We start from the raw sequence: 27,722 nt of genomic DNA, 5'->3' as shown, positions 1-27,722 counted from the left end.
TGTTGCTAAGAAGGGCTGCAGTAAGGAGTACTTTAGAAAAGAATTTTGTTGGCTGGCATACAGAACTCAGGCAGTATTTCCCCAATTGCCTTTCACCCTGGGGACTCAATTGTAAATCACAGAGAGAGTAGATGGAGATTGCTCTCTCTCAATGACACCTGTCAAGAGCTGCATGGGAAATGAGTTCTGTCAGTCTTGGTTAAGTCTTCTGAGAAAAGCTGGAGAATACTCCAAGCCTGCCCTGGTAACTTTGGAACCTCACACTGAGTAGATTCAAACCCTTGAGGACAAAGAAGTTAAAAGACCATGTCAGAGTCCTCCAGGGCAGCTTTCTGTTAAGAAGTTGAATGATCATCAAAAAGTACATCATTCACAGTATTTTGTTTCTTGTTCTCTTTTTTTTTTCTTGACAGAAACTATCTTAAGCTTTTGTAATAAACTTTCATATCTTATCAACAGATTTTTAAATTTTTTTTATGCAAAAAGTATTGCTTTAATGTTGGTATCTAGAAAATGTTTAGGGATTAACACTCAAGAGTGAATAAAGACTGGAGAATTCACTCTGGTTTTCTGAAAAATTTTTAAAAATGCTGCCAATTAAAAGAAAGAAAGCTCTGCTTGTGAAAGCATGATGACAAAATTGCCAGTAAATGGAATTTTAGTAAAGGACAAGGCAAAATCAACAATAAACAAGAATGAAAACTTCTCAGATTTTGCCAGGTATTGCAATAGCAAATTGACCAGAAAGGCAAAGTACTTACCTGTTACTTTACTCTTGTGTTCTCTGTATGCAAAACTAATTTTTGGGCATTTATGTACAAGTAATATTAACACAATAGGTTTTGTCAGAATGTTATAAACTCTGGGATCATGACTTAAAGTCTTTTTCTTCAGATTCTTTATTAATCTGAGCATAGTTTTTCACCTGGATAAGGACCTGTTCAGCTGCCTCAAAAGATGTCTCTATTACCTTTTGAAATGTCTTTGCCTGATACCCAGGCTGTTTTCCCTCCAGAGAGGGGCATCTCTGCCAGATCAAGATAATATCTCAGACACCTTAAGGCATCTCCCATGGCACTCCACCTCCTTATTAAGGAAACTCACTCAAGTACAAGTTATCCTTCTGAGGAATATCAACATGCTATCAATATGAACAGATTAGGCATTTATACATTTAAGTATAAATAAGTCACAACAAAGGCCTCTGACTCTGGAAAAAACATAACTGAACAAAATGCATTCCTCAGCTTATACAAATCCTTGACTCCACAGATTGAAAACTGCCTAAATTCCGAGCTGCTTTATCTTTGGATGAGAAGAATTGGTCACCAATCTCAGTCCATCAGTTGCCATCAGAAAGGTTATTTTTGTTGTCAGTGAAGGAGTGGAACATATTACCACTGATTCAAATGACATAGCCACTAAATAGAACACGATAAAATTAGCAATTCTTTCTAGATACCAGTATCTGGATAAGACATAAAAGCCTAATTAAACTTTTCAAGAATCTAAGACCAATGAGATAAAGAAAGATAAAACTTTCAATTTAGAAATTCAGCACAAATGCAGTATAAATAGAGAACTGAATTCTTTATTACTAAAAAATAGCCTGGACTTACTGATACAGGCTGGACAATGTGAGCTAACTCAAACTTCTGCAACTTTGCCAAATGAATCTTCCCATCAAAGTGCTTCTGGTCTTTAGAAACATATTTCTAACAGGAGGAAAGCTCCTAAATCTCATTTATAAAATGATAAAAGGAATTCTGAAGGAAACGGTAGCAAAGGATATTCACTTTTCCTGGTAGAGATTATGAATATAAGTCTGCCTTAATACAGGCAGAAAGTGTGGTGTTTAATACAGCAGTTCTTGCTTCAAGCATAATATGTGAAGAAATGACCTGCAGTGCAATCAGGAGTGCAGAGCCCTGATAAGACCACCTGATTCAGTTCTCATTTTGATGGTTAGGAATTATTATGACAAGTAGAAAGAATGGAGATTGGCTTTCTGTGCTTCCAAAGACTAAATGGAAAGTGGTTCCAAACTGCTAATGGAAAAAAAAAAAAAAACAACAAAATAGTGAACATACTTGGGGTAGGATTTAATATAGTCATAACTACTTCTGGGGTAGCACATCCAGGCTGCTCCCAGCTCTACGCAGGCAGGTTTGCAGCAGAGAACAGAGATCGGGGTATTGTAATTTTTCTGATGCCATTTGGTTACAGTTTAAAGGCAAGTAAACTAACTGCTTGGCCTGTTCTTTATCAAATAAATAAAGATAGAGCCATGTGGATAATGATGAATTTAAATTATGAATTTAAAGTCATACTTCAGAGACCTTCACATTACAGAAAAAGTTGTCGCCAATCTTTAGAAAATACTGAGTCCATCAAAAGGATTAAATACAATTTTTAAAATAGATATTAATGTTTAAATAATTTTTAAAAAATTGGGGCTTCTATCTCACAAAGTACTTTAACATCACAACATGCTCTTTTTTCACTTGTGACAGAAACAGTAGGAACGTAGTTTCCCCAAGGCATGGGTATTTTAAGAATAACATTACCTCAGAACACAGGTCCAAAGAAAATACTAAAAAAAATATGTAGATTTTCAGAGATAAAGGTTTTACTTACTGAGCCAAAACAGACACAAGAGCATTCTGGAGTAGGGGGAAATATCATTACAAAACAATTCAATGCTTGCAGTGCATTTAGGAAATACAAACATTAAAATCCTTTTTTTCATACAAGTTTTTATCATGCGGATCTTAAATAGCAAATGTGATATTTTGTGTGCATTACTTTTTTCTTCTCCAAAACCTCCCATTGAATTTCCTTACTAAATTTCCTGTCACTGATTACCTAACCGTTAACCTACTATTGACACAACAGACAGAAGCAATGTATCATTGCAAAAGGGTGCCTAAGAACTGCGCCAGCTTTATTTTCCTAAAATATCAAGGTTTCATATGCACATATAACAGCTCAGTTTCAACATAAATAAAATAAAATAAATAAATTCTGCAATAGCTTCAAGCAGCAGTCTTTAATTTGTAGCATTGGCTGTGCAGTCTCACCCAAATGAAGCCAAGTTCATTATTGACTCAGGTGAACTCAACCGAGGTTTGAAAGAAAGGTCATATGTAAAATCTCAGTTGAATTGAATGATACGAGTTTGCCAGGAAGCCATCCTTTCCCAGCAGGATATTTAAAGACCTGGAAGATTTACTTTCTTTCTAAAAAAATTCATAATTCATTGTTAACAATGAACTTCAAAATAAATGTTTTCCATGCATTGGATAAAACACAGTTCTAGAAGTAAAGGCTTATGCCAGAACAAGCACTATTACTTGCTGTAGATAAGTTCTAATCAATTCAGTAAGACCAAATTTGGCATAGGAATATTGTTGGTGTGTATATATGGTCTTTAGTCATCATATGTATACAAGAATACTTGAACTTGGAAGTGACAACTAAACAGTTTGCCCAGGGCTTTGTCCAGTTAGGTTTTGAATAGCTGTAAGAATGGAAGATCCACAATGTCTCTGGGAAATTTATTCAAGTGTTTTATCACCCTCACATTTAAAAAGATTTTTCTTATGTTTGATTTTGTACCCTTTGCATCACATACTTTCAGTGAATACCACTGAGAAGTCTGGACCTCTTTTTTTATACTGTCCCTTAAGATACGTATAAATGATAAGAAACATTTCCCTCAGCCTTCTCTTCCCTAAGCTGAACCGCCCCAATTCTCAGCCTCTCGTCAAATCAGAAGTGAGCCATGAGAAAAGTTTGTTTTTATGAAGATATATTTAGGAAAGAGCAGAATACACCAGAGAGAGGAGGCCACACACACATACAACAGTGAGAAGTAAGAAAGGGAACAGTGAGCTTAGAGGAGAAGGCAGTGCATGAGGGAGTAGATACTCTCTGCAGCCTGTGGAGAACACATGCCTGAGAAGAAAAGTGAGCAGGAACAGCAGAGAGAAACTGCTACTAACTGCAAGGTCAACCAACCACCCTAACCTAGAATGAGAAACAATACCAATTATCAAGGCAATTATATTACAGCACTTTGAATTTTCATATAATTGAAGGATGAATCCCCCACATTTCTGGATCAGAGATGCAGGTACTAGGAGAATGGTATAGAACTACTCTAACACTGATATGCTTTAGCTGAAGTAGACATTGAATTTTACAGTACAACTAAACATCTTCTGGTGCACAAATACATTTACAACAGTTATTGTCACTTGAGACAGTATATTACTCTCCATGAGGAGAAATTTCTTGAACAAATTGCAAACTTCATGACAACTTTTTCAAACCCTTTAAATCAGTTAAACTCGGTCACAGAGGTGAGCAGTTGCATTGTTATCATGACTAGCAGCAAAGCACTCTGGGTTTTAGCACAGTGCATGGAGCAGGTGATGAAATTAGGTGGATCCTTGCAGTTCATGATGAAAGATATACAAGACAGTCACTGAAAAATATATCTTGCTACAGAGAAAGAAATACTAAATGAAGAGAAGAATGAAGCGAAGAAGCACTGAGTGAATGGCAAAAGTCCAGCTTCTCACCACCTGCATGAGAACAGCCAAAACTGCAGACACCAAGCTAAGAGAACTCCAGGCCGCTCCATTCTGGTAGGAGTTTACCATTCTTAAGTGCATGGATCTTGGCAGAGTTGCATCTCTAATACTCACTCCTTTTGGAAAACCAACCTCCCTAAACAAGATTTCCGACCATAAACTGGCCTCAATCAAACTCAAATTCATGTGAATAAATTTTAAAAGGAAAACAAAAATAAACAGGAGAGACCACTGAAATAATGTTGTAGTAACTGTAAGCATCCTAATTCTTATGTTCTTTTTAAAAAATCTTCTCAGTCTTTGCATTGTTTTTCCTTGCTTTCATTTAGATTTTGTTTTCCTTTTAATAAATGTAATGGAGTTCACTGTAAATAGCTGAGTAACTAGGCTCATAAATGCAGTTGAACTTGAGTAAAGCTGTTCTGTCTCTTCCTCTGGCAGTCAAACAGAGCAGGTTCTGATTGCATCTATGGTATAAGTGAAAAAGTATGTATTTCCAACAAATAAAACCTTACTTAAATGCCTCACAGATGAGACAGAAGAGTTTGTACACTTAGGCACAGCAAAAGAAAACAGTATAAAAGGGAAAAAAAACCATGAGCCTAAACAGAAACAGTTTGCTAACTCTTGTTTCTCTGTTCCAATAATTATATTGCTATGTTAGTTAACTCACTTGAATAAATTCTGAGGGTAGTGACTCAGGGAATTGCCATGTCTTTATCGTTTTAATGAGAATGAAAGATCTAATTCCACACACACTGAGCCTGAAATTGCATCAGCTATCTCTGAAACATTATGATGAGCTAATCACCAAAGATAATTATTATTCTTAGAAACAACAGTTGTAGTACAATAAGATTTTTAATAAACCAACAGGTGGAGATAATAAAAGTACAACAGCTGAAGTTAAATTCTTATTACATGATCTTTAATTCCAATGTTGTATCCTTAGAATGACTTTGCTGCCTGCAATTTCTTTTAGCCTATAAAAGATGATACAAAGAACAAAAGCATAGTACTTACACTGTTCTAATATTTTTATAGTGAAAGAAAATACTCAAGTAAAGCTCAGTAACCACTGAATTTCTGGAGAAATTTTTGTGTTCTATTTCTTTGCATGTTCCATAGCAGACATAGCCATCAGATTCTTTCCAGACTCTAAGCATTTTTTAATTTGTTTTTAGTTTACATATTTGGAAATTAACACTGTTATTAACATTTATAAATGAACCCAGATAATTCCAGCTTTGAATATGACCAGGAACCAAATTTGTAAATTAAAGCTATTAAAATACATTTCCTTCCAGAGTCTTCATAAAAAGGGCACTGAAGGATATAGAGTATCTCAAGCAGTTTTCCCCAGGCCTTTGAGATCTTTCAGAATATCTTACATGATTTACCTCATGTCCTGCCTTCACTTCTCTGTCAGTTCACATCTATGATTTGGTCAGAATATTCTCAGTCTGCCTCAGTGATTAAAAAGAAAATGCTTCACAAAATCATTAAATATCAGTATCTTAATGGATTCATCATTGAAAAAGTATGTACTATACCAGTAGAAGTTATTTTGGGGCGTATAACATAAAAACACTAATCTAGTGAACTGATTGTAGGTGTCTGATCAAGATACTGGTTGAACAGACCAAAGATGAGATGTTAGCTCCATATTCTGCAACAATAGCCAAAAATTAAAGAAAATAAATAAAAACATTGGTCAAAAATTGAAGGAGTAAAAAAAAAGGTTAACTCCAGAGAGTTTTAATCGTAATTACATTACTGGGATCTGGATAAAGAATTCAGTCTGATAATTGTAGATTGCGTTTTAAAATGTTTTTTCTTTGTCCTTTCCTAATATGTTCATTTGATACAGATTTTCTCATAACACAAACCTTTGCTTCATTCTCATCTCTCAAACATGTCCACTTTACTCATAGCATACCACAAATCAAACTCAGATGTCCTTGCATAAAACCAAGCAAAATTAAATCTTACTTTATCCTTTTTTTTTTTTTGGTGGGGTAAGAAAAATGAGGTTTCACATCTGTCAGGTATTGCTAGGAAAAAAGAGAATTAATAATGTTTTGATACATAAATATTCAATTTCATAATGACTATGTTTATGAAAACTATATTAAAATGCACATAATTCAGGCTAGACAGGCAACTGTCATTTATTGATGTAATATAACTTTTGTGATACAAAGTTCACTTTATATGTCTATAAATTAAATGCTGGTGATTGCAGTCTGAGAACTTTGAGGTAAAAGTACTGAAGATCTCAGCTTCCCCAATACTCAGCTGTAACAACAATCTCTAGTATAGAAATGCAGAAACTCAAATAAAGGTGAGAAGAAGTTCCTAAAGCACAGGCTTGTGAGTTTTTTTGAGTATTTTGAGGGAGAGTAAAACTCTTACCTCGGCAGTTGGGTAAAGGGCTACTCCACTGCCCACTGCTTCGACACTGTGCTCGAGAAGCACCCTGAAGTAAGTATCCAGTGTTGCAGGTAAAATTTACCACATCATTTAAATTGAACTCACTGCCATTGGTCATTCCATGAGCTGGATTCCCAGGATGTCCACATGTGATTGCTGTTAGAAGAAAAACATGCAGGTTAGCACCTAAGTGAAAGGTACTGATCCATGGAACCACTTGCAGGTTGGAGCTCCTTTGCCATTTTGGTTTTTGATTTTGGGTTTTTTTTTCCCCTTCTCAATTTGTCTTTGACATTTATACAAGACATATAAGAAAAAGAATAGGATATATTTATTGAGAATTCTTAACTGTGCTACTTTTTGCCTTATGTTGAAAGTTGTAATTAATCTAAATCTATATTTATATCTATATGTGTATATATATATAAAATATATGCATTTTCACACACATTTAAATGCATTTTAGTGGTTCATTAGACCACTAAAAATGCATTTAAAAATTCCTACTAATACAAATAAAGGATTTTTTTTTCTCATCAAGCTTTAACATGTAGTAGAGCCAAACAGATTTGATGCACTATTTCAGAACATTCTGGAGTTCTGAAGCATTCCAGTTTCAAAGGTCTTGCATTGTTTTGCTAAAGTAGTGATTCTTTTAATCTATTTTCTTATGACTATAAAGAAATAATTTTGGGGAGTAAATCTTTCCCATTATATATTATGTGTGTTGATTTTGCTAAAACAGAACTTATAAAATAGGCTTATTATGGTCAAGCTCTAGTTTTCCCATGTGACAAGATAGTAAAATATTTTAGAAAAAGATATAAAAGCATAGATACTAACAATGTAAAATCAGAATGTATATATGCACACATGCACAAACACAGAACTTCTCATCTCTATACTAGTGATACTTATCCTACTTAAATAAATAATCTATAAGCATGTTCATTTTTTCATTTGATTTCGTTGTGCTGCTACTCACAAGGAACTAAGCAGAAATCTTCTTATTTCCTATTAAATCTCAATAAGCAGCAAGTGGAAAGACCTTTCAGAAAATACTTGGCTAAGGTGTGGTCCAACTGATTATCCAGTAGAGAGATGGGGAAAGACCTGTGTGTCACAAATTTTGCAAGATGAAGGAGGCTGACTTGTATATGAAACTAAGAATGTTAAATAGTCATGGGTGTAGAACTACAAGTGCTTCTTTAGGTATTATTTTTTAAGACAACAATGTCTGGTACTTTACAAATCTAAAAATCCTTTCAAAGTAAATTAAAAATATAAAAAGATGTGATTTTCTGTAAAAAGCTCACGAAATAAAGACCAATCTGGGGCGAATTTTCAGGGGCACAACCTCTAATGTCCTTGTAATGTCTCTGCTATTGTATTGGATCTAGCTGAGATGGATGTCTTACAGTGCTGTGCTTTGTCTCATTAGCTGGAAAGGTGTTGAGAACACCCAACTGTTTTGGTAACACCCAACTGTTTTGCTACTGCTGAGCAGCACTGCACAGCATCACTGCTGTCTCCCCAACATTCCATCTTCCCACCAGTAGGCTGGGAGGGTCTCAAACTCGCAAGTGAATATAACCAGGTTAGCTGACCAAGGAGATGTTCCATTCTGTATGATTGCTCAGATAAAACAGCTAAGAGGGTGGAGGAGGAAGGGGCAGGCAGGGTGGCAGCAGGGAAGGAGGGGAGGTATCATCCATTATTTACACACATGTTTTGGAGCAACTGTTACACAGACTGATGCGCTCTTTCTTGGGACACAGCCAGACATTGCTTGCTCATGGGAAGTAGAAAAGGAAAAATTTATTTTCTTTGCTTGCACATGCAAACATTCCTTTTGTTTTAGTAAGCTGCCATCTTATTTTTTGCCCCTGCCTTTCTGAGGAGGGGAGTGAGAGTAGTTCAGTGGCCACCTGGCATCCAGCCAACGTCAACCCACCAGAGCCATATTTCTAACTCAGGCTCCAAAATACTCAGTCAGAAAAATATTTCAGTAGAACACATTCCTAGCATTGGTGAACAGTATGTTTTCACTTTATTTCCCAGAAATAAGAGTCTCATTGTTATGGGAATTTCTTAAGTAAATTAATCAAAGGAGGAAAATCCCCTAAAGTTTGGATGCTGACATAAACCAAATCATCTTGCATGGTTTTTTAGTCTGGCAGTGTTCTAAGCAAAAGAAAACCATCTTGCAATGATAAACAGTAGGCAAACTCTAATAGCAGAACCTGATGCCAGTTCTTCTCATAATGGTAACAATAACATCCATGTAAGAAGGAGCAGCCTCCTGCCCCTCCTATGCCCTCCCAGATTTGCCCCTTTCTTTGGGAGGAATTTTATTCACTCCACAGTCAAATGAATGCACTAATAGTAACAATGCTAGTTGTGACTCCTTTAATGAATATAAATCACTTGAAGATATAAACAGGATTTTAAAAGGGCAATGACATTTGGCAGATATTTTCTGCCACTGTATACATGTAAAAATTTTCATTTTACCCTCAGAAAGAAAATACTGAACATTTAAAAATTTGGTATGTATTGAACAGAAAAGCTGAACATCTTAGTGATTCTCTGTGTAGACAATATTTATGCCTGAATTACAGACATCTTAAAAAATGCAACACCGAAATAGTTGATATAAATTCTCCATTAAAAATAAAAAATATGTATAAAAATGGGGCTCTTTAATAAAACTGAAAGTAAAGAGAAATAAAATCAACTACATAATAAAGTAATAAAATAAAAAATGGATAAATTTGACTTAACTGATTAAATGGCTGATGGTTCAGAAAATGTCAGATAATCTGCCACACAAATTAAGAAGAACTAGAAAGACTCCACAATTCTAGCCTTTAATTATGGGATTTTCAAAATCAGGTGAATTGAGAAAATAGTAAAGGCTATAAAAACGTTAACATTCCTCCTAACAGATGTAGCATAATCCAATGCCATGCCTTGCTTGCATTGGTAAGTCAACTTGACAACTTGAGGCCAATTTGCAAAAACAGGCAGTCACAATCAGAAATGCAAGATTAACACTAGTCCAGCTTTGTCCTTAAAGGAATTTTTTACTCTTCGTGAAAAAAAATAGGAGAGAGGCTCAGCAAGCCCATAGTTGGCATTCCAACTATGCCTGGACAAAGAGAAAGTGATGGATTAAGTTACACAGTTGCAGCCTGCTATTGAAACCCCCTCAGCGCCTATGCCATCCCGTTTCTGAAACAACAGATATCAGGAGTTACTGGAAATATTAACAAGTCCGTGCTAGGTTAGAAACTGGATCATAACAACCCTTGTAACTGACAACAGGTCCACTAAACATCTGATCCAAGCCCAAACAGTTTTGAACATCCAATCCACTATTAATATTCAATTACATTTAAAATAGTAGCAGCAATTCAGTGAAAAATTAATTGTACTTACGGACACAAACAGGAGTTTGTCCAGACCACTTGTGGTCCTGTAGGCAAATTCGGACAGATGTACCAACAAGTCGAAAGCCAGGATTACACTGGTAGACTACAGTGTCACGATAACTGAAACCATCCCCACTAATATGGCCATTTACAATCGGGTCTGGTGAGCCACAGTGACCAGCTACAATAAAAGAACAACCCATCAAAAACATGTATTTTTTTGCTAAAAAAAAAAAAAATTGCTTAAATTTTGCTAAAATTTACAAGAAAAGAAAAACCAACAGAATTTCAACTTTCTTTTCAATAAACAATATATTTAGAGTCAACTACTGCACTGTGCAGAACAAGTTCTCAGGTATAAAACCTTTAGATAATATTTCTTCTAGTTCTTTGGAGGAGAAAATAATGAATTGAAGAAATGAGAATTCTATGATGAAATAATAGTACTGGTTTGAGAGTTAAAGACCTCATACTACTATGGGGAAAAAGACAACGTTACTAAGGCACTTCACCATAATAAAAAATAGAAGAAGGGTATTTTTGTTGGTACTGACCAAATTTTAAAGCAATATAAAGAAGAGTTTACTATAATTTTGACATGAATATGAATTTATAAGCATTTTCCAGATGGAAGGCATGAACAGGAATGAACGTCTGCCTGCACTGTTTCCTCCTTATTTCAGCTGCTGTTAAAACATTACAGAATCCATTATTCCAGGATAATAGCAGTCTTGGCAGTGAGGAAGCCAAGTAATGATTTAATTAATTCTGGATTCTTTATTCTGTTTGAAAACACAATTGCTGAGCAAAAATCTATTTCTTTTTACTGATTAAGGAGGAGAAAAAAGTTTGGTTTTGTTTTTTGGGGTTTTTTTGTTTGTTTTTTTTTTTTTTTTTTTTGGTGACACTGATTAATTACAACTGCAGTAATTTCATCTAAAACACGTGCTAAGTTCTCATTTTGAGAGGTGAGGACTGGGACCTAAGGCTCCAGTCTGAAGCTACAATTGGTTGTGGGTGTGTGTGATCACTTCTGTTTCATGCAGGCTGTATCCATAAACAACAACTTGTTTGCACCTTTTCTTTGGGATTCAATCTTTCTAATAAAGCCCCTTTATTGTTCTAGACATTATATTTCATTCCCACCTAACGGCTCCTCTAAAACACTAGAAGGATAAAGCATACACCATTTTATTAGGCTTTTCATACACGCAGGATTATTATAAAAATCCTAATAGTAGGGTTGCTGATACCTCTAAGCATTGTGGTATTCTGCAAATTTGAGGAAGAAAGTATGAATGCAAGTTTTTTTCTAATTGTACAGCTATCTTTCCCCTTACAACGCAGAATGTGGCAACAGAGGACACTGAAAGCATATTTTTACCCTTGAAATGTGTCATGGAATAATTAATCTTATTTTTCTCAGTCCAAATTAGTAATATGATCCCTTTTACCCTTCTCTCTCCTCCAGCCTCACTCAGCCTCTCCTTGTCTAAAAGATATTCCAGCCCCTGGCCCCTAAATGAGTTCTTCCCCTGAACTTGCTTCATTTTGCAATATCTCTCTTGTATGGCGGAGGACACAAAAACCACACGCAATTTTCCACATGAGTGCTGAAGAGGAAATAATAACCATGACCTGGTGACTACACTGGTGCTCATACACTCCAGTATGATAGTTTTACTGCAAGGCCACACTTTTAACTCTTAGTCAGCCTCTCCACTCAGTCACCTGGGTGCTTTCTCTAAAGTTTTTTTTTTTACCCAGTCAGTTCCAAGAGTACTCACAAATGGCATTATTCAAGGCAAAGGGCAGGATTCTGTATTTGTCTTTCCTGAACTTTATGACCTTCCTGTTGGCCCATGCCTCCAGATTTTAAAGATCTCTCTGTCTAGCAGTACTAGAATCCACACATCGACTGTTCTCCCATCATTTTGTGTCACCCTCAAACTTGCTGCAGCTGCATCCCAATTTGTTATCCAGTGAGGGACAGAGCTGGAGAGTGTGGGCCTTTGTATTCATCCCCAGCATCCACTGGTTCCTAGTCACACTTGGAATCAAGAAACAATACCCCTAGAGTTTGCTGGCTCAATTAGTTTTCCATCCATTTTGCAGTCCCCCCATCCAGTCCCTGTCTTCTCAATTTGGCTACATGGATACAAGGGGAGACTGTTTCAAAAGTTTTGCTAAACCACAAAGTGAAAGAAATCTACTGCTGAAATCTATATCTCATGAGACAGTCACTGGAAAAGGCAGTAAGATTATCAAGGTTTCCTTTTGATTCTTCCATCCTGCCTGTTCCCAATCATTTTCTTATTTTCCCTATGCCTAGAAATTAGTTCCTAATATTTTCTCCCTATTTTTTTCCCAGGGAGGGAGGTGAAATAGAAAGGAATACATTTGGATTTTTTTTTCATTTTCTAGTTCTAAATAATAAAGAATTGAAAAGCAGTAGCTGCACAGAAGACAAACACAGGACCACAGGGAATTTCAAGAAGAAAGATAGATGAAATGTGCCACCTGGCATAAAGAAAAATATTATGCATTTCTCTTAAATGAGGATTTAACAAGTTGCTGAACTTATTATGTGAGTCATTTCATTTACAGATCATTCCACCTACTGTATTTAATGATTTTTCAGGGAATTTTGACTCATTTAAATTAACTATTCCAAAATATCAAGAACTGAAAGAGCACTGCAATGACACAAAATGTATGTAATTTTCTCATCAGCTAAAATTAAAGAAAATGAAGAAGTCTGTCTATTTTTTAAATAAAATATTCCCTCCAGAATTTAGAAAATTGTTCATATGCATCAGGGTTGGTTCAGCAGTTTTATTCTGAAATACCTGGAAAGCATGATACAAATAATTCTATTTTATTTTAGTAAGAATTTCAAATAAAAGTCAATATCATAATATTATACTACAATTTACCTATGAGTTATCAATTAAAGGATTAGATATTTTTACACAACCATAGTCCACAGCAGCATATTTTCATACTGATAAATCTAAGGCATTATAAATATCATATAATTAATAGATGGAATGAAGTAAATTATATTTAACTTTAGATTTTAAGTGTGTCCTTGATTTTTTATGTGTAGTTTTGCACCTGAAAGGTGTAAAAACACAGGGAAAAATATGTTTTCAGGAAAACACACTGATCTGCAATTAAGTGCCACTGATTTTGCAGATGGAGTAAGGCAAATTAAATGCTTCCAATTTGCCCTGTGCCCTCTATGAACCTGTGGTCATCCATACACACAAATCATACATAAAAACACGTAGGTTTGTGATTTTATTTGTAAATATTCTTGGAAGGAAAAAGGGGAAAGAGACATATTATAAAATTAAAAGATACATATGTTGAGTGAGTGAAATTGAAAGAAATCTTGCATACCAATTAATATTTACGCTTGTATAACTAATAAAAATAAATACATGTAATACAAACAAACTGCAAACGTAGGTCTTAAATTGAGCCTTAGACTCATTAACTACAGTCCCTGATTTTAGCTTTCTATAGAGACAAATAATAAGGAATTGACAAACCCTTTCCTAAGATACAGAAATTAGTGTACTCATTTAACCTGAAATCATAAACTAATTCTACACTTATCAGTGGATAATATAAAGTGGTATCTATTTTCATCTATAGATGTCTTGAATTATATTCATGCAGGTACAGTGTAGATAAAAAGCATCTCTAACTCATTATAATTCCTTTGAAATGGAAAGACTTATTCAGAGCTCCCTGCATGTCTGCCTTCTGATTTTCACAGGCTTCAGGTAAGTCTTAAAGGCATCTCTGAAATAAATTTGTAGCATTTTGTCCTTGAAATTTAGGAATATTCAATTAGCAGTATTCACATCATCTAGCTTTAAAATGTAAGAATTTACCTTTCCTGAATTGCTCTCTGGAGGAGCCTACATAGCTCCATTGACCTTGAATTGTGTTCTTAATTGCTTCTAAATTAAGTGTCTGAAGAACATGCTATTAATATACTTTATGTGAAAGCATGTAAGAGAGACAAAAATGAGCTTAGTAGCAGAAATAAAACTTTCTGCAGCATGCATGGGCTAACTCAAATTTAGACTTTCACACTCAAAGCTATATAATATTTTTAGCACCATAGAGCCTGTCTGATTTTGAAATAGCAAGGACTAAGTAGTGGTTAACCTGCCAGCTCTAAATGGGATCTTTTTTGTCTGGTGAGGTAAATCCGTGCATTTAACAGTTCTAAGCATTGGGCTTCATTCAACAATGAAATCAATCAAATAGGAACTAAAGTCCATCTAAGTTTCTAGGTGAAGAATAGAATTGGGAAGTATCATAAAGCAAGCAATGCTTTTACTACAGTAATAGTTCCTGCCAGATGTCCCATGTTCATTACAAGTGGGAATAGATCTGTAAAAATAATTTAAAATGCAGAATGCAGATAATCAGGTGGGAAAAAATAAAAAAATTATTAGTTACAGGGAGATATTAGTAATATATACCAATTTCAATGAGGATTTGTAAAATCTGAATTAGAAAAATCCAGCACCAAATTACTCCTGGAGAAGAAAAGGACAACTTCATATAATTTTAATTCAAGCTGCATATAGACACAATCTTTCCTAAATATGAGATCTAATAAACTTATTATCTGTTTCCCAAACAGTTAAAAGCTTCACTAAGTATCATTCTTAATTGACTTGCAGAATAATGTGGTATTGTTCTATATATGTAATATACATATATATACATGTTAAGTCATGTAGTGAAAATTCTCCATCTCTACACTATTTACATCTAAAGACATGACTACCATAGACAGCTAATCTTCTGGAATGTTCAATGTAATTTTATTTCTCAATAGTCAGAATAGAAGAAAAAAACCTCTTTCCCAGCCTATCATGAGCAAGACCAATTTATAATTCAAACAGAATCCACTGAGACTTGTGTATTGTTTAGTTTCCATATGTTGGCAGCCAAATTATCCTGCATATAGCCTTTCAAAAAAGAAAAGTATAGTACATAAGTACTAAATACTGTTATTATTGATCAGATTATGAAGTGATATTTCAGGTTATTCAAAATGAATGAATACTAATACATATCTTTATGCTTGAATTCATTACATGCAGGTGTCAGGCAATACCCTGGCAATGAGTAGTGTAACATACTGGAAGAGCCTACAGATATAATAGTTCTTTTTTTTGCAATAGACTTTGCATGTTCAGAGCAGAAGAAAGGGCTGTGGAAAACACTCTTGCACATACAAATTTTGGGCTGTTGGGTCTTCAGAGTTGCAGTTCCAACATATTTAAATGTTAGTCAGCCTCAGTTCAGGGATAACCTCACAGAAGTAGATGGCTGATGTGTTTTTAGCTACAAAGCCTCTGTACACTTCCATTGTGGAACTGATGAACTTACACATGAAAAAGTAGTGCTGAATCATAGCATTCCCCTAAGCAGCACCTCAGTGCAAATTTTTACCCAGGTAAAAAGTATTTTACTTCTTTACTGCTCTAAATATCAACAGAAGTAGCAATTGGTGTACTCTGCTTATGCCTATATCCTATGCTTATGCTATCCTATGCTTATTTCCTGCATCAAAATGACATCTGTCTTAATACAGCATATTTCAAATTGAACAATCAGGTGTGAAAATATATCAAGCCAGAGGAGTGTTCTTCATTTTCATAAAATTTGCCAGAAATAACAGCATCTTGCTGGGAAGCCACTAATAAGGAAGTGACATTTAGAAGTTAGGTTAGGTCGTTGAGACAATGGTCAGTACTCCTGACTACTCTATGTCTGAAGAGACAACATAGTACAAAACTGTATTCAAAAAAATTGAACTACAAACATTCCTGTTGCAAAATGAAGCATTCAATCAGGAATACTTAATGAAAGGTTATAAAATTTTAATTCTGATCTGAATTACATGATTCTGTGCTATTTTTTTCTGAAAATATTCTGTCTTTTTTTTTTTTTTTCTGCTGCAGCATAGTATCTGTGAGAAATTGAGATGTTAATATTTAATGGCTCAAATGTTGCTAAGATCACTGCAGGACTTTGCCCACTACAGCAAGCTGTATAAAGAAGCCACTGCCCATGTGCCATCACCAAACCTCCCCCCTCACCGAATGAGCCTCAGCAAATTCCTGGAAATCTGGACATAAAGTTAAGCCACCTGACAGGAGCTTGAGATAAGATAAAGGTGTTTCTATTGCCCAATTATCTTGGGTCTAAGTAAACAAGTCTGGGGAGAAGAATGTATCCACAAGAAAAGCCAACTCAGCAACTGTGCTAAAAACCAGTTCTGTCTGGGTCCAGCACAGGGAGGCCATAGCCCACTGACTAATTTCTGAGGCCTTCCACCAGGAGACTGCACATGATCCACAGCGTTGCAACAAATCCACTGTAAAACTCCTCACTACCCAGGAGAGGTGCTTGGACATTCCCATGTATACCTGAATATAAAGATAAGCATGGAATGCTATGTGTTCTGCTAAAATGACATAGTGAGGCAGCAGAGAAGAAAGATGCTTTTTATGTGAGGTTGAGCTCTGAAGAGGAAAGCTGAATTTCTCCTTTCCTCAGAGTAACCAAGTACATTCAACTGTAAGGCAAGAAAAAAATCTGCAAAATGTGGGCAGACAAAGCAAATAACTAATTCCAGAAATAAATAAACTGTTCACAACCAAGAATAAAACCACTGCTGAGCCTCAAATGTTACTCAAAAAGAGAACCTTTTCCTTATGTCTGTATTAGGTGTGTGAAACAATATGAGTGGATCTGAAGAGTGCAAGAGTTGGGGTGAGAATGAATGTCCAAACTATATCAATCTCAGGGTTTGAAAGAGCCTTGGTTTTGCTTTACTTTTGACTGCCTCTTGTCTTCTTCCCATGACTGAATGGTCAATATTCTGAATGCTTAATTGTAGCTGGAATGCACCAGGAATAGCCCTAATAGAAGATTACCTTGAAGCTTAGTTTCATCACACACCCTGCTCCACAAAGAAAAGCGCTGTGAATGTGGGCAATTATTTGAGTCACTTAAAAATCATACTGGTTTGAAAAGCATTACAACAACATAAAAGATAATTTTATGTCTAATGAAAATATATATGTTCATAGAATAGCAGAAAATCGTATACAGGACATAATATTTCCATATTTAAGGTACCTTTATTTTTCATCAATTCAAAAACGTTGCTTGACAAGAGGCTGAAATCCAGTTCTTGATACTTTTAAGACAAAACAAAACAAAACAAAACAAGGAACAAAGATTTGGGGGTTTTACCTAGGCATTGGGTTTCAGTACCACTCCAGAGACCATTTGCCAAGCACTCTCTCACATGAGAACCAACTAATGTGTATCCTGTGTTACAAGTGAATATTGCAGTAGCTCCATACACTGTTAAGGTTCCAATCTTATTTCCATTTGGTGGAGATGGAAGACCACCACAGGAGATAACTAGAAAAAAAAATAGAAATAGAACATACTGAAATATGAAAATGCTTTTCATAATTTTTCATCACCTCATGTTTTCTTAAAAAGTAAATGGAATAGGAAAAAATACAAGAGTTGTATTCCATAGAAAGGGATTAAAATTATGCTTGATATGGCAACATATGTTATAAAACTAAAAATTCTTTGGGATACTTGCATATCTTGACAGCAGCCAATGAATATTTCTAGTTCTGAAACAAGGGAATTACATGAATTCCTGAGAAGGTTGTGGTTATATTCCATATGTACATATCCATGGCTACTCCTCAAATAGACTTTCCCTGGCTGTTTTAAATGTTGTGTCAGTATAAAGTTTTATAAATCTTTTTAACATTTAGTACTCTGAATTGTCATGAACTGTCTTTTTTCTTATTTCCCACTACTATTCATAAGCATATAGCATATATGATTGTCTGCTTGCTAAAACAATAAATCATCTGGTTTTGCCAAAGACTAGATTTGACCAATTATCAGAGAAACTTTCTGTAGCATCAGCTGCAACCCACAGCTATTGCACATCACATGAAGAATTGTCTTTCAAGAATGTATGAAAGTCTAATTTAATTAAAACCATTCTGTCATTACTTTTGTTTCTAGAAGAGTATACAACATTGTAATTTAAGATGCAGACCATTGTCCTCAAGAGCTTCAACTGTATTTATACATCAGTATGAATCTTATGTTTACTTTCAATAGCATCTTGACCACAACTAAACTTCCTACTTAAAATCCCAAGGTCCCACTCTTACATATTTTTAAATGTTTGCTGTAGAAAACAACATGGAATTGGTTAGAATTTGTATAAAATCAAGTGCCAGCTATGATGCAGTTAACTAACTCAGTCATAATCAGAAAATATCATCGTTTCTTATGTATATAATGTGCCTAGAGTGAGCAAAATGACTAAGACTCATTTTGACTACGATCATGTCACATTAATGCAGTTTGGGGATTAGCCTAACATTATAATTCCTAATTTTAATATTGAATATTAATTATATTTATGTTAAAAAAATAAATCAAACTCTTTTTGAAGAGAAAGTAAACTGTAGACTTCAGAAAAATACTCTGCAGTGTGTTTCTGGATCTTAATGATCCATGTCCAATGGATATATTACTGAATATCTCCTGGGGCATGAAGTTTGCTATAATTAAATCCTAATCAGTCCTCTAGTAGAGGGTAAAACAATGTACCTTTCTTATAAATTAACTAATATCTCTTCAATCAGCAACTCTCTGTGTTTCTAATACTTTTCTATTGGTTAACTGTGTCTGATATGGATCATCCCATTTTCTACTCACATAAAATTTCTGTAATTGCAGAGGGTGGGAAAGAACTATCTTTTCAAAGACTTGTTAGCAGCTGAACAGTAGCTGGATATTAGGCAGAATATCAAAAATATATTTTTTAGTCTGAGTGCACAAAAAAAAAAGGGACACAATTGCAGTCAATAGAATTAAAAAAATTACTTTTTGTAAATTAAGAATGAAGTTTTGGAGAAATTTATTAAGACTTTGGCACTGTAACCCTTGAAGTTTGTATGATTCCACTGAGATTGCCATGGTTCCCTAAAACCTTAAACATCGAAAGTCAAGATTGATGTAATTTATGGCATTTTTGTATGAAGACACTATGAAAGCTCATATGAACATTTCTCCAACAGTACAGTTTTAATGCTTCACCCAAGAGGTCAAAGCATTCATCTTCTAACTCTACTCTGGGTTCTTTTAAAGTAATACCATTTTCTAGTACTTTCTACATACTTATGCACCACGTAGTAGAATAAATACAAATTGATTTCTTGATGGTACATCATTGACTCTTGTATGAAACATATTGTACTTAACACCTAAGGAGCTGGAAAAAATTAATTTCAAGTTAATGAAAATTTCACACTTTCTTACTTGGAATGTGAGAGCAAAATATTAAACTATTTTATATATAGTTTATTTATAAAAGAAAATACATGTATTAAAAAGCATAGGATATTCTGTAAATAAGTATTTTCCTTACCCTTACAAGCTGGCCTTTCATTGCCTATGCTCCAGGTTCCATTAGCCCTGCACTGTATGACTCTTTGACCCAATAAATAATACCCAGGACTGCAGCTAAGCATGACTTGAGCTCCATACTCATCCAGTGACCCAGAAATCAGTCTCCAGACAACATGTTCTGACAGAAGAGTCTCTATGCTGGGGCAGGTTACAGCTGTGAAGAAAGGAAAGGTACATTTTAGCACTTTGCCCCAACATTTCTTTATAGGTGAATGTCTCGCCTTACAGGCAGATGTTTCACAATCTAAGACTTAGAATACCATAGTCATCTTGGAAAAACAAGTTCTAAGAAAAATAATTCTTATACAAAAAGTATTATAAATTGAACTGGAGTTTGTAGTGTATTTTCATTTAGTGGTTGTAGTGGAATAATGATATACAGTTATACTCTCTAATGAGTTTTATTCAAAGCTTTCAGAGACAAAATACATCACAGACTGTGGTGGATGTAAAAGGGAAAGCAAATATTGTTATGTAATGTTTGCAAAGCTTGAAGTTCTTTAGACACATTGCCATAAAAGCTGCTAGCACACATTGAAATGCTAATTATTTTAAAACCATATATTGTGGGTATAGAGGAAAATTATTTAATTCCAGTTTAGAAGACGTTTAAAAAATTATGATATTCTGGAAGATTTTTAGAATTATTTCACTTCTGTTGTTTTTTGTATTTTCTAAGAGAATGCAGTCACTGACTACAGACAAGTATAGTTTATGTTCTTTTTTCAGTTTCAATTTGATGCTCTGCAATTTAAGTCCACAGAATTCTTAAAATATTTATGATATAAACATGAATTCTATCTTAATGTACCTATGACTAGACTAGCATTATGAAAATATTTATGACTATTTAAAATAGTTATATTTTTTTATCTTCTACCATGTCATTCAGAATTTGCCTGTTATAGAAAAAATCTGGATTAATTACTGACTGTTTATGTCACTAAGTGAGATTTACTAAGTGAATACATTAGAAAAAACTATTAGCCCAGAAACAGTTGAGAAAAGCTATACTTTCCAAAGAAAATTAACCAACCAACAAGAAGAAGTAACAGAAATTTAGTTTCTTCATATGTTGCTCAGTGGAAGACAAAAACCTTAGGAGGAAGTGTGTAAAAATCCCAAATGAAGAAATAAAGAGCATGGTTCTCATTTATGCTACAATTAATTCGTACCATGCCACCAGGAAAAAGACTAACAAGCTGGCAAAATAAATACATAAATAAATACATTTTCTACATTTTCTATAGACTTCACATTGAGAGGTATAATGAGGTTTTATTACAGCTATGAATATGTGATGGAAGAGACTAGTTAATGCAATCACTGAACTAAAGGGAAAGTGATAGAATCAAAATTCCTGTAAAAATGTAGATGGTAATGCTAAAATTATACATCTACCTTCTCCAATAGTTATCTTAGCCATGGCAAATTTTGGCATACAGGAAAATCAGAACTGAACACAGCATATCTATGAAGATGTGTAAGTATTTATAAAGGAGAAATAATTTTAAGAACTTCCAAATGACAGATTATAATGTTATATTGAGCTGAAATTGTAGAATATTTTCTTTGATTGTTTTTTTTAGTATATCTTGGGAAGGATTGCCAGTGTACAATCACTTTGAAACTTAATAGGTCGTCACTTTGGCCTTTAAAACAATATTCTGACTACTGAAGAATGGTATCCCAAGTTAACAGAGGACTTCCTACTTCCTAATTTAATGTACTTTGGTATTAATACTAAACTGCATTTCATAGCTATGGAAAGATTATGAACTATCAACCAAGAAACATTCTTCCATATTTATTAAATAAAATATGCATATCGAAGCACTCTGCTTAACATCTTGTAGTGAAAATCATATAAGTCTTTCAGAAAACAAAACATATTCTAAATAGGAACTTAATGCCTATCAACTTTGATATTTTTATCACTCCTCCTTACAAACAATAGTTTTATTGGTTTTTTCAAGCATGAAAGGAAGTTTCTTATTTAGTCCAATAGCAAAAATTTTAGTCTTAACCATAGGACATCTCAAGACAGGCTCAGCTATTTCAGACTATGTAAATGAGCTGCACAGATGTTACCTCTACATACTGAGGTCAGTATGCAATTTATTCTTTCTTTATCTATAGATACACTTAAATTTGCAAGCACATTTCACTAACAGCTATCAGATTCTAATGCATAAATGTATAATTTCTAATTCAAGATGTTCCTCAATACTGAGTATATTTCTAGGCTGTGTTGATGTAATCAACAAAACCTGCGGCTTGAAAGAAATTTAATTTTACAGGGAATGATTTTGATTTATTAAATTCCTTATCCTTCAAGAAACAAAAAAGTGACTATTAACAGGTGCTTGATTTTGTGCACATGGTTTGTGAATGAGTGCATCAACTTGCCTCTTATGGTCAGTTTTCTGGAAATTATGGTCTGGGCACTATTTAAATTCTCATTTACATACATGAAACTCTGTAAGGAATTACCTCAACTTCTTGCAGATGTGAAGATGATCTCTAACCTCCCCAGGAATTTTTATAATAATTTTTATGAATAATATTTATTTACATAAATAGGTCAGAAAACATAATTACATAATTACAATTTGAAATCATGATTATCTATTTTAATGACATGACAATCTCCATATATTGATACTTCTGAATAGACTCTAAGCGGGGAATTCATATTAACAAATAATTACCATAAAAAAGAGTTGTTATAAAGCCCAAATAGGCAGATTTTTCAGGTCAACACATGGCTTTGAGACTTTGTAAGTGGAAAAATTTGGGGTTTGTTGACCATGGGATGATCTACTTAACACCTGGTCTACTGACACCTGATAGAATGCACTTCTCTCAAAGGGGAAAAGGAGCTCCCACACAGGAGCTAGTGGGGCTCACTGACAGAGCTTTAAAGTAGTTTGGAAGGAGGAAAGGGAAAATACCAGGCTTGGCAGTGATGAGTGATTGTATGGTGTGCCAAAATTTGAGGAAACAAGCACTAATCCCTTAATCTGCTTCACAAGGTGCTGGCTACAAAGTACCAGACTTAAATGTTTCTACACACGCACACAGCATTAAGTAAAACAAAAAGAGCTTGAAGCTTTGCCCCAGTCCCAGTCTGATATCATTGGCAGAAGTTAAAGCTTGGGTGGGATGAGTCCTGTGACTGGAGTGCCCTCTTGGATGGTTGCAGGCTCTTTAGGAGGGATAAGGCAGGGCAGAAGAGAAAACAGGTGGAGAGAGGGTGGCACTGATGTAAGAGAAGCGATAGAATATATGGAGTTCTTGGAGTTTTCTGTTGGCAATGGCTCAGTTGAGAGTTTCTGGATAAGAATGAAGGGACAAACCAATCATGTGAATGTCATTGTGGGAGCCTACTGTAGACCTACAGCTAGGAAGATAATGCCAACAAATGATATTTTGAGCAACTAAGGGAAAATTCCAAATCAACTGCTCTTGTCCTTATGGGGGACTTCAACTTGTCAGAAATTATCTGGGAGAACCACACAGCTGCTACAACCCAGTGCAGAAGATTCCTAAAACTCCTGCAGGACCACTTTATAGAACAGATCCTAAGGGAGCTGGCTCAGAAAGATGCCCTCCTTGATCTACTGCTTGTCAACAGGGAGGATCTTGTAAGTGAAGTGGCGGTTGGTGGCTACCTTGGCCAACTGTAAAGCTGCTGAGTTAAAAATTTCTGTTGACAAGAGAAAAAGCGCCAGCAAAACCTCAACTCTGGAATGAGGAGAGCAGACTTCAAACTTCTCAGGGAACTAGTAAGTAAAATTCCCATGAAAAATATTTTTGCAGGTGTTGGGATCCATCTGGTAACTTTTTAAGCATTGCCTCCCTAAGGGCACAGGAATGCTGAAAGTCAAGCAGGTGAGGCAAAAGGCTGGCTTGGCTGAACAGGGATCTCCTCTTGGAAAAAAGGCATAAAAGGAAGGTGTATGCTCTGTGGAAGCAAGATAAGGTGTCATGGAAGAATACAGAGGTGCTGCTTGCCACTGTAGGGAGAAAATTCATCCAGTCAAAACTCAACTGGAGTTGAAGCTGGCCAAAAATATGGTGGACAATAAAAAGAGTTCTTTCAAATATATTAATGGTAAAAGTCAATGTAGAAACAACATCGGGCCATTGCAAGATGAGGACAGTCACCTCACAAACATGGACAAGGCAGATGTGTTTAATGCTTTCTTTGCATCTCTGCTTCAACATGGATGATGCACCAAGGGCGTCTCAGTGCCCTGAACTGGAGGACCATGACTACGAGAATGATAAAGTTCCAGTCAACCCTGAAATGATGTATGATCTGATGCTCCAGCTGGATCCCTACAGATAGGATTCATCCAAGAATCCTCAAAGAGCTTGGCTATGTCATTGCAAAAGCTCTCTTGATTTTTGAGCAAAAGCTCTCTTGATTCTTGGGAATCTGGAGAGGTCCCAGCTGACTGGAAGCTGGACAACATTGTCCCAGTTTTCAAGAAAGGCAGGAAGGAGGACCCCAGAAACTACAGGCCCATCAGTCTCACTTCACTGAAAAATTTTACTCCTTCACTGCTCTAAATATCAAAAGTGAAAACTAATCTTCATGGAAAAGCTTTTTTTGGGAAGTATTAAAAAACATCTGAAGGTTGCTCTTTAAGAGTATCTTGAATATTGTGACTCTGAGTGCAATTATCTTTTTCAAAGAAAAAAAAAGTACAATGTTCATGATGGAAAAATATCTCAATTACAGGAGCTTGCTATTTAGTATTACTTGTTACTTATTGCTATTAGTATTATTTTCAAGGAGCACATGATACTTAATTGCTATGCTTCATCTGGTAGTTAACAACCACAAAAATGGGGAAAGGGCATTTTGGACTTACTATTTGGTGAATTCAATGCAGTAATGTGACCTACATTATTCAAATATAACCTTTTGAATAACTTCAGTATTAGCTTAAAAATAGGAAATACATTAAGCTGAAGTCATGTACTATATCTGAGAAACTAGTGTGCTTTCAATTCACAAGTATTAGTAAAATTAGAAGACAGATTGAAACTTATACATTGCAGAATCTATGAACAAAGATCTAAGAACAAAATAGGATCACTTAAGCAAGCTGATAGTCTCAGTATGCTGATACAAAGGAAAAAGAATAAGCTGTTCATGTTGGTCAATATATTCAAGCAGGAAAGGCTTCAAAACCTCAAAACAGGTAAACAAAAAGATCATGTGGTATTCAGCATGAGTCTGTCAATCCAGTCAGCTATATCAATCCAATCTGTTATCAGTCTAATGTATCTGGACTAATTAAAAATTGCTAAATTGATGAACTGTTTTACTACAGTTCATTGAATAAGTACTCCATGTTACATACCAGACACTGACAAAATACTTCAAAATATCCTTACTGACCTTAGGATTTGTTAAAGAAAATGGGTATGATGTTCTGAATGTCTTAGCAAATAAAAACCACCAGCACAATATTTACGAGTTGATGTAAATCTTTGCTTTTCTTAGCAAATTTGGTTTTGCATTTGTACTACAACTAATGTTTTATTCCAGAACTACTTATGATTCTTAGTTTTATAACTAGATATTTTCCAAACATATTGAAAATTATTAAAAAGGCTAATTTATAAACTTATAAATTATCAAATGTATAATTTTTTTTCAATTTATTTATAGGAAAAAAAAAAGATATCTGAACCATCATTATTACAGCTCAGCACACGATATTTTCAAAAAAAACCCATCCACAGCAAAATCTGCAATATTAAGATTACAGAAAAGTGCCATTAGCTGTTCCTTAAAATATTTGATGTTAGATGAATTAGCATAAACCAATCAAGGACCTGACAAATATTTTAATAAATGTATTAAAGGAATAGTGAAAAAGAGCAATAAAGTTATGCAGTTACAGGGACTATCTCAGCCAACTAAAATGTTAGAAGTAACCAGAAACTCAATATTCTAGGTTATGCATCCACATACTTCTATGAAAAGGAAAGCAGTAAGAGCAAAGGCCAGAGAGACATGGATTTGAATAGTTAACAAATCCATGGATAATGGTGACTCTTGTGAAGAACAATAAGGCCAAGTGCAAGCTCTTACCCATGTGTCAGGGGGAAAACAGTACATGCTGGACACAGAATAAACAGAGGAGCCCTGAGGAGAAGGACTTGGGGTGTTGGTTGATGAGGAGATTGACTCAAGCCAGCAATGTGCACTTGCAGTCCAGAAGGCCAAGCTTATTCTGGGCTGCATTGAAATAAGTGTGACCAGTAGGTTGAGAGAAGTGATTTTACCTCTCTATTCTGCTCCCGTGAGACCCCACCTGGAACACTGTGTCCAGCCTCAGGGCTCCCAACAAAAGAAGGATGTGGACCTGTTGGAGTGACTACAGAGAAGGCCAAAAAGATGATCAATGGGCTGGAGCACCTTGATGATGACAGGCTGAGAGAGTTGGTGTCATTCAGCCTGGAGAAAAGTAGGTTCCTGGGAGACCGTAGAGCAGCCTTCCAGTGCCTAAGGAGGCTACATGAGAGCTAGAGAGAGACTTTTCACAAGAGCATGTAATCACAGGAAAAGGAGAACGGTTTCAAATTTTGAGAGTAAGTTTAGATTAGAAATTCTTCACTATGAGGGTGGTGAAGCACTGGAACAGGTTTCCTAGAGAGGCCGGGAATATCCCATTCCTGGAAGTGTTCAAAGCCAGGTTAGATGAGGCTATAAGCAACCTGGTTTAGTGGAAGGTATTCCTGCTCATGGCAAGGGGGTTGCAACTAGATGATCTTTAATGTTTGTTCCAAACCAAACTATTCTCTGATTCTATGATTCTAAGGAAGAGCAATAGAGAAGTCTCTTCCCTTGATCATGCTCTAGGGATCTCTATGAAGAATAACTGAAGCAAGATATTTGTCATTCAATTAAGCTTTCTTAGTAGATACCTGTTGCTTTGTGTTTTCTGTAATTAAATGCAGTAGCCTAATATCCACGATCCATCTGTGTCTTGCACTATGACCATCACGAATCATATTTTTCATGCTTCAAATCTGATGTAAATGCTTTTAATGAAAAGAAAAGCCTTTCAAACATCTGCCTCAGGCATGATATTATCAGAAGTGCTTTGCAAAACAAACTGCCCTGATTTCAACCTTCATTTTAATAGACATAGGAATAAAAATGGACTTATTTATTTACCATTTATCTTTCTGTGCTGTGTTTGCTTCCTATCAAGTTAAGATATTTCTGTTTCTGAGGACTAAATACATCTATCCTTACAGCAGAAATACTGGAAAAAAACAGGTTGTTATGCAGATTGTCTAAGCTCTCTGCACTTTGCAATAAGAAATCTTGGGTAAAGCATGCCTACCTCTGAATAGCAATCCATTCTGAAAATATTGATTTGAAATTGTCATGTACATCACTAGCACTTTAATTTAGCACAACTAGATTTAGAAGTACTTGGACTCTTTTTCAAACATTTTTAGAAAGGGTAAAGAGAAGAGAAGGAAGTGAAGAAAGTGTTATATATTTTGTTAGTTTATTATAAATACTAAACAAAATTTTTAATGTTGAAAGTTGTGCTAAATGTCAGTAATTAAGCTTTAATTTAAAGGGAAGTCATTGTCTGGTTAAGTGTGAACATTTCAATAATGTGAGCTTTTTTTTCTTTTTCTGTTTTTTTCA

General features: G+C 35.1%; 1 protein-coding gene across 2 annotated transcripts in view; it reads right to left on the bottom strand.

The window, feature by feature from the left end:
* The window catches only part of CSMD1 (CUB and Sushi multiple domains 1), a 1,075,408-nt gene that overhangs the window by 42,681 nt on the left and 1,005,005 nt on the right, over window positions 1-27,722 (bottom strand). For both annotated transcript variants that reach the window (XM_054629077.2, XM_077174973.1), the window contains exons 51-54: window positions 19,989-20,183; window positions 17,765-17,938; window positions 10,473-10,646; window positions 7,014-7,187 (exon numbers count right to left, since the gene is read on the bottom strand). In XM_054629077.2, coding sequence (XP_054485052.2) covers window positions 7,014-7,187; window positions 10,473-10,646; window positions 17,765-17,938; window positions 19,989-20,183 — 717 coding nt within the window. The remainder of the gene's footprint in view (window positions 1-7,013; window positions 7,188-10,472; window positions 10,647-17,764; window positions 17,939-19,988; window positions 20,184-27,722) is intronic.

Source organism: Agelaius phoeniceus, chromosome 3 (genome assembly GCF_051311805.1).
Source record: "Agelaius phoeniceus isolate bAgePho1 chromosome 3, bAgePho1.hap1, whole genome shotgun sequence".
Taxonomy (NCBI): Eukaryota; Metazoa; Chordata; class Aves; order Passeriformes; family Icteridae; genus Agelaius; species Agelaius phoeniceus.
The sequence above is the reverse complement of the archived record's forward strand: the minus strand, read 5'-3'. Positions and strand labels throughout refer to the sequence as shown.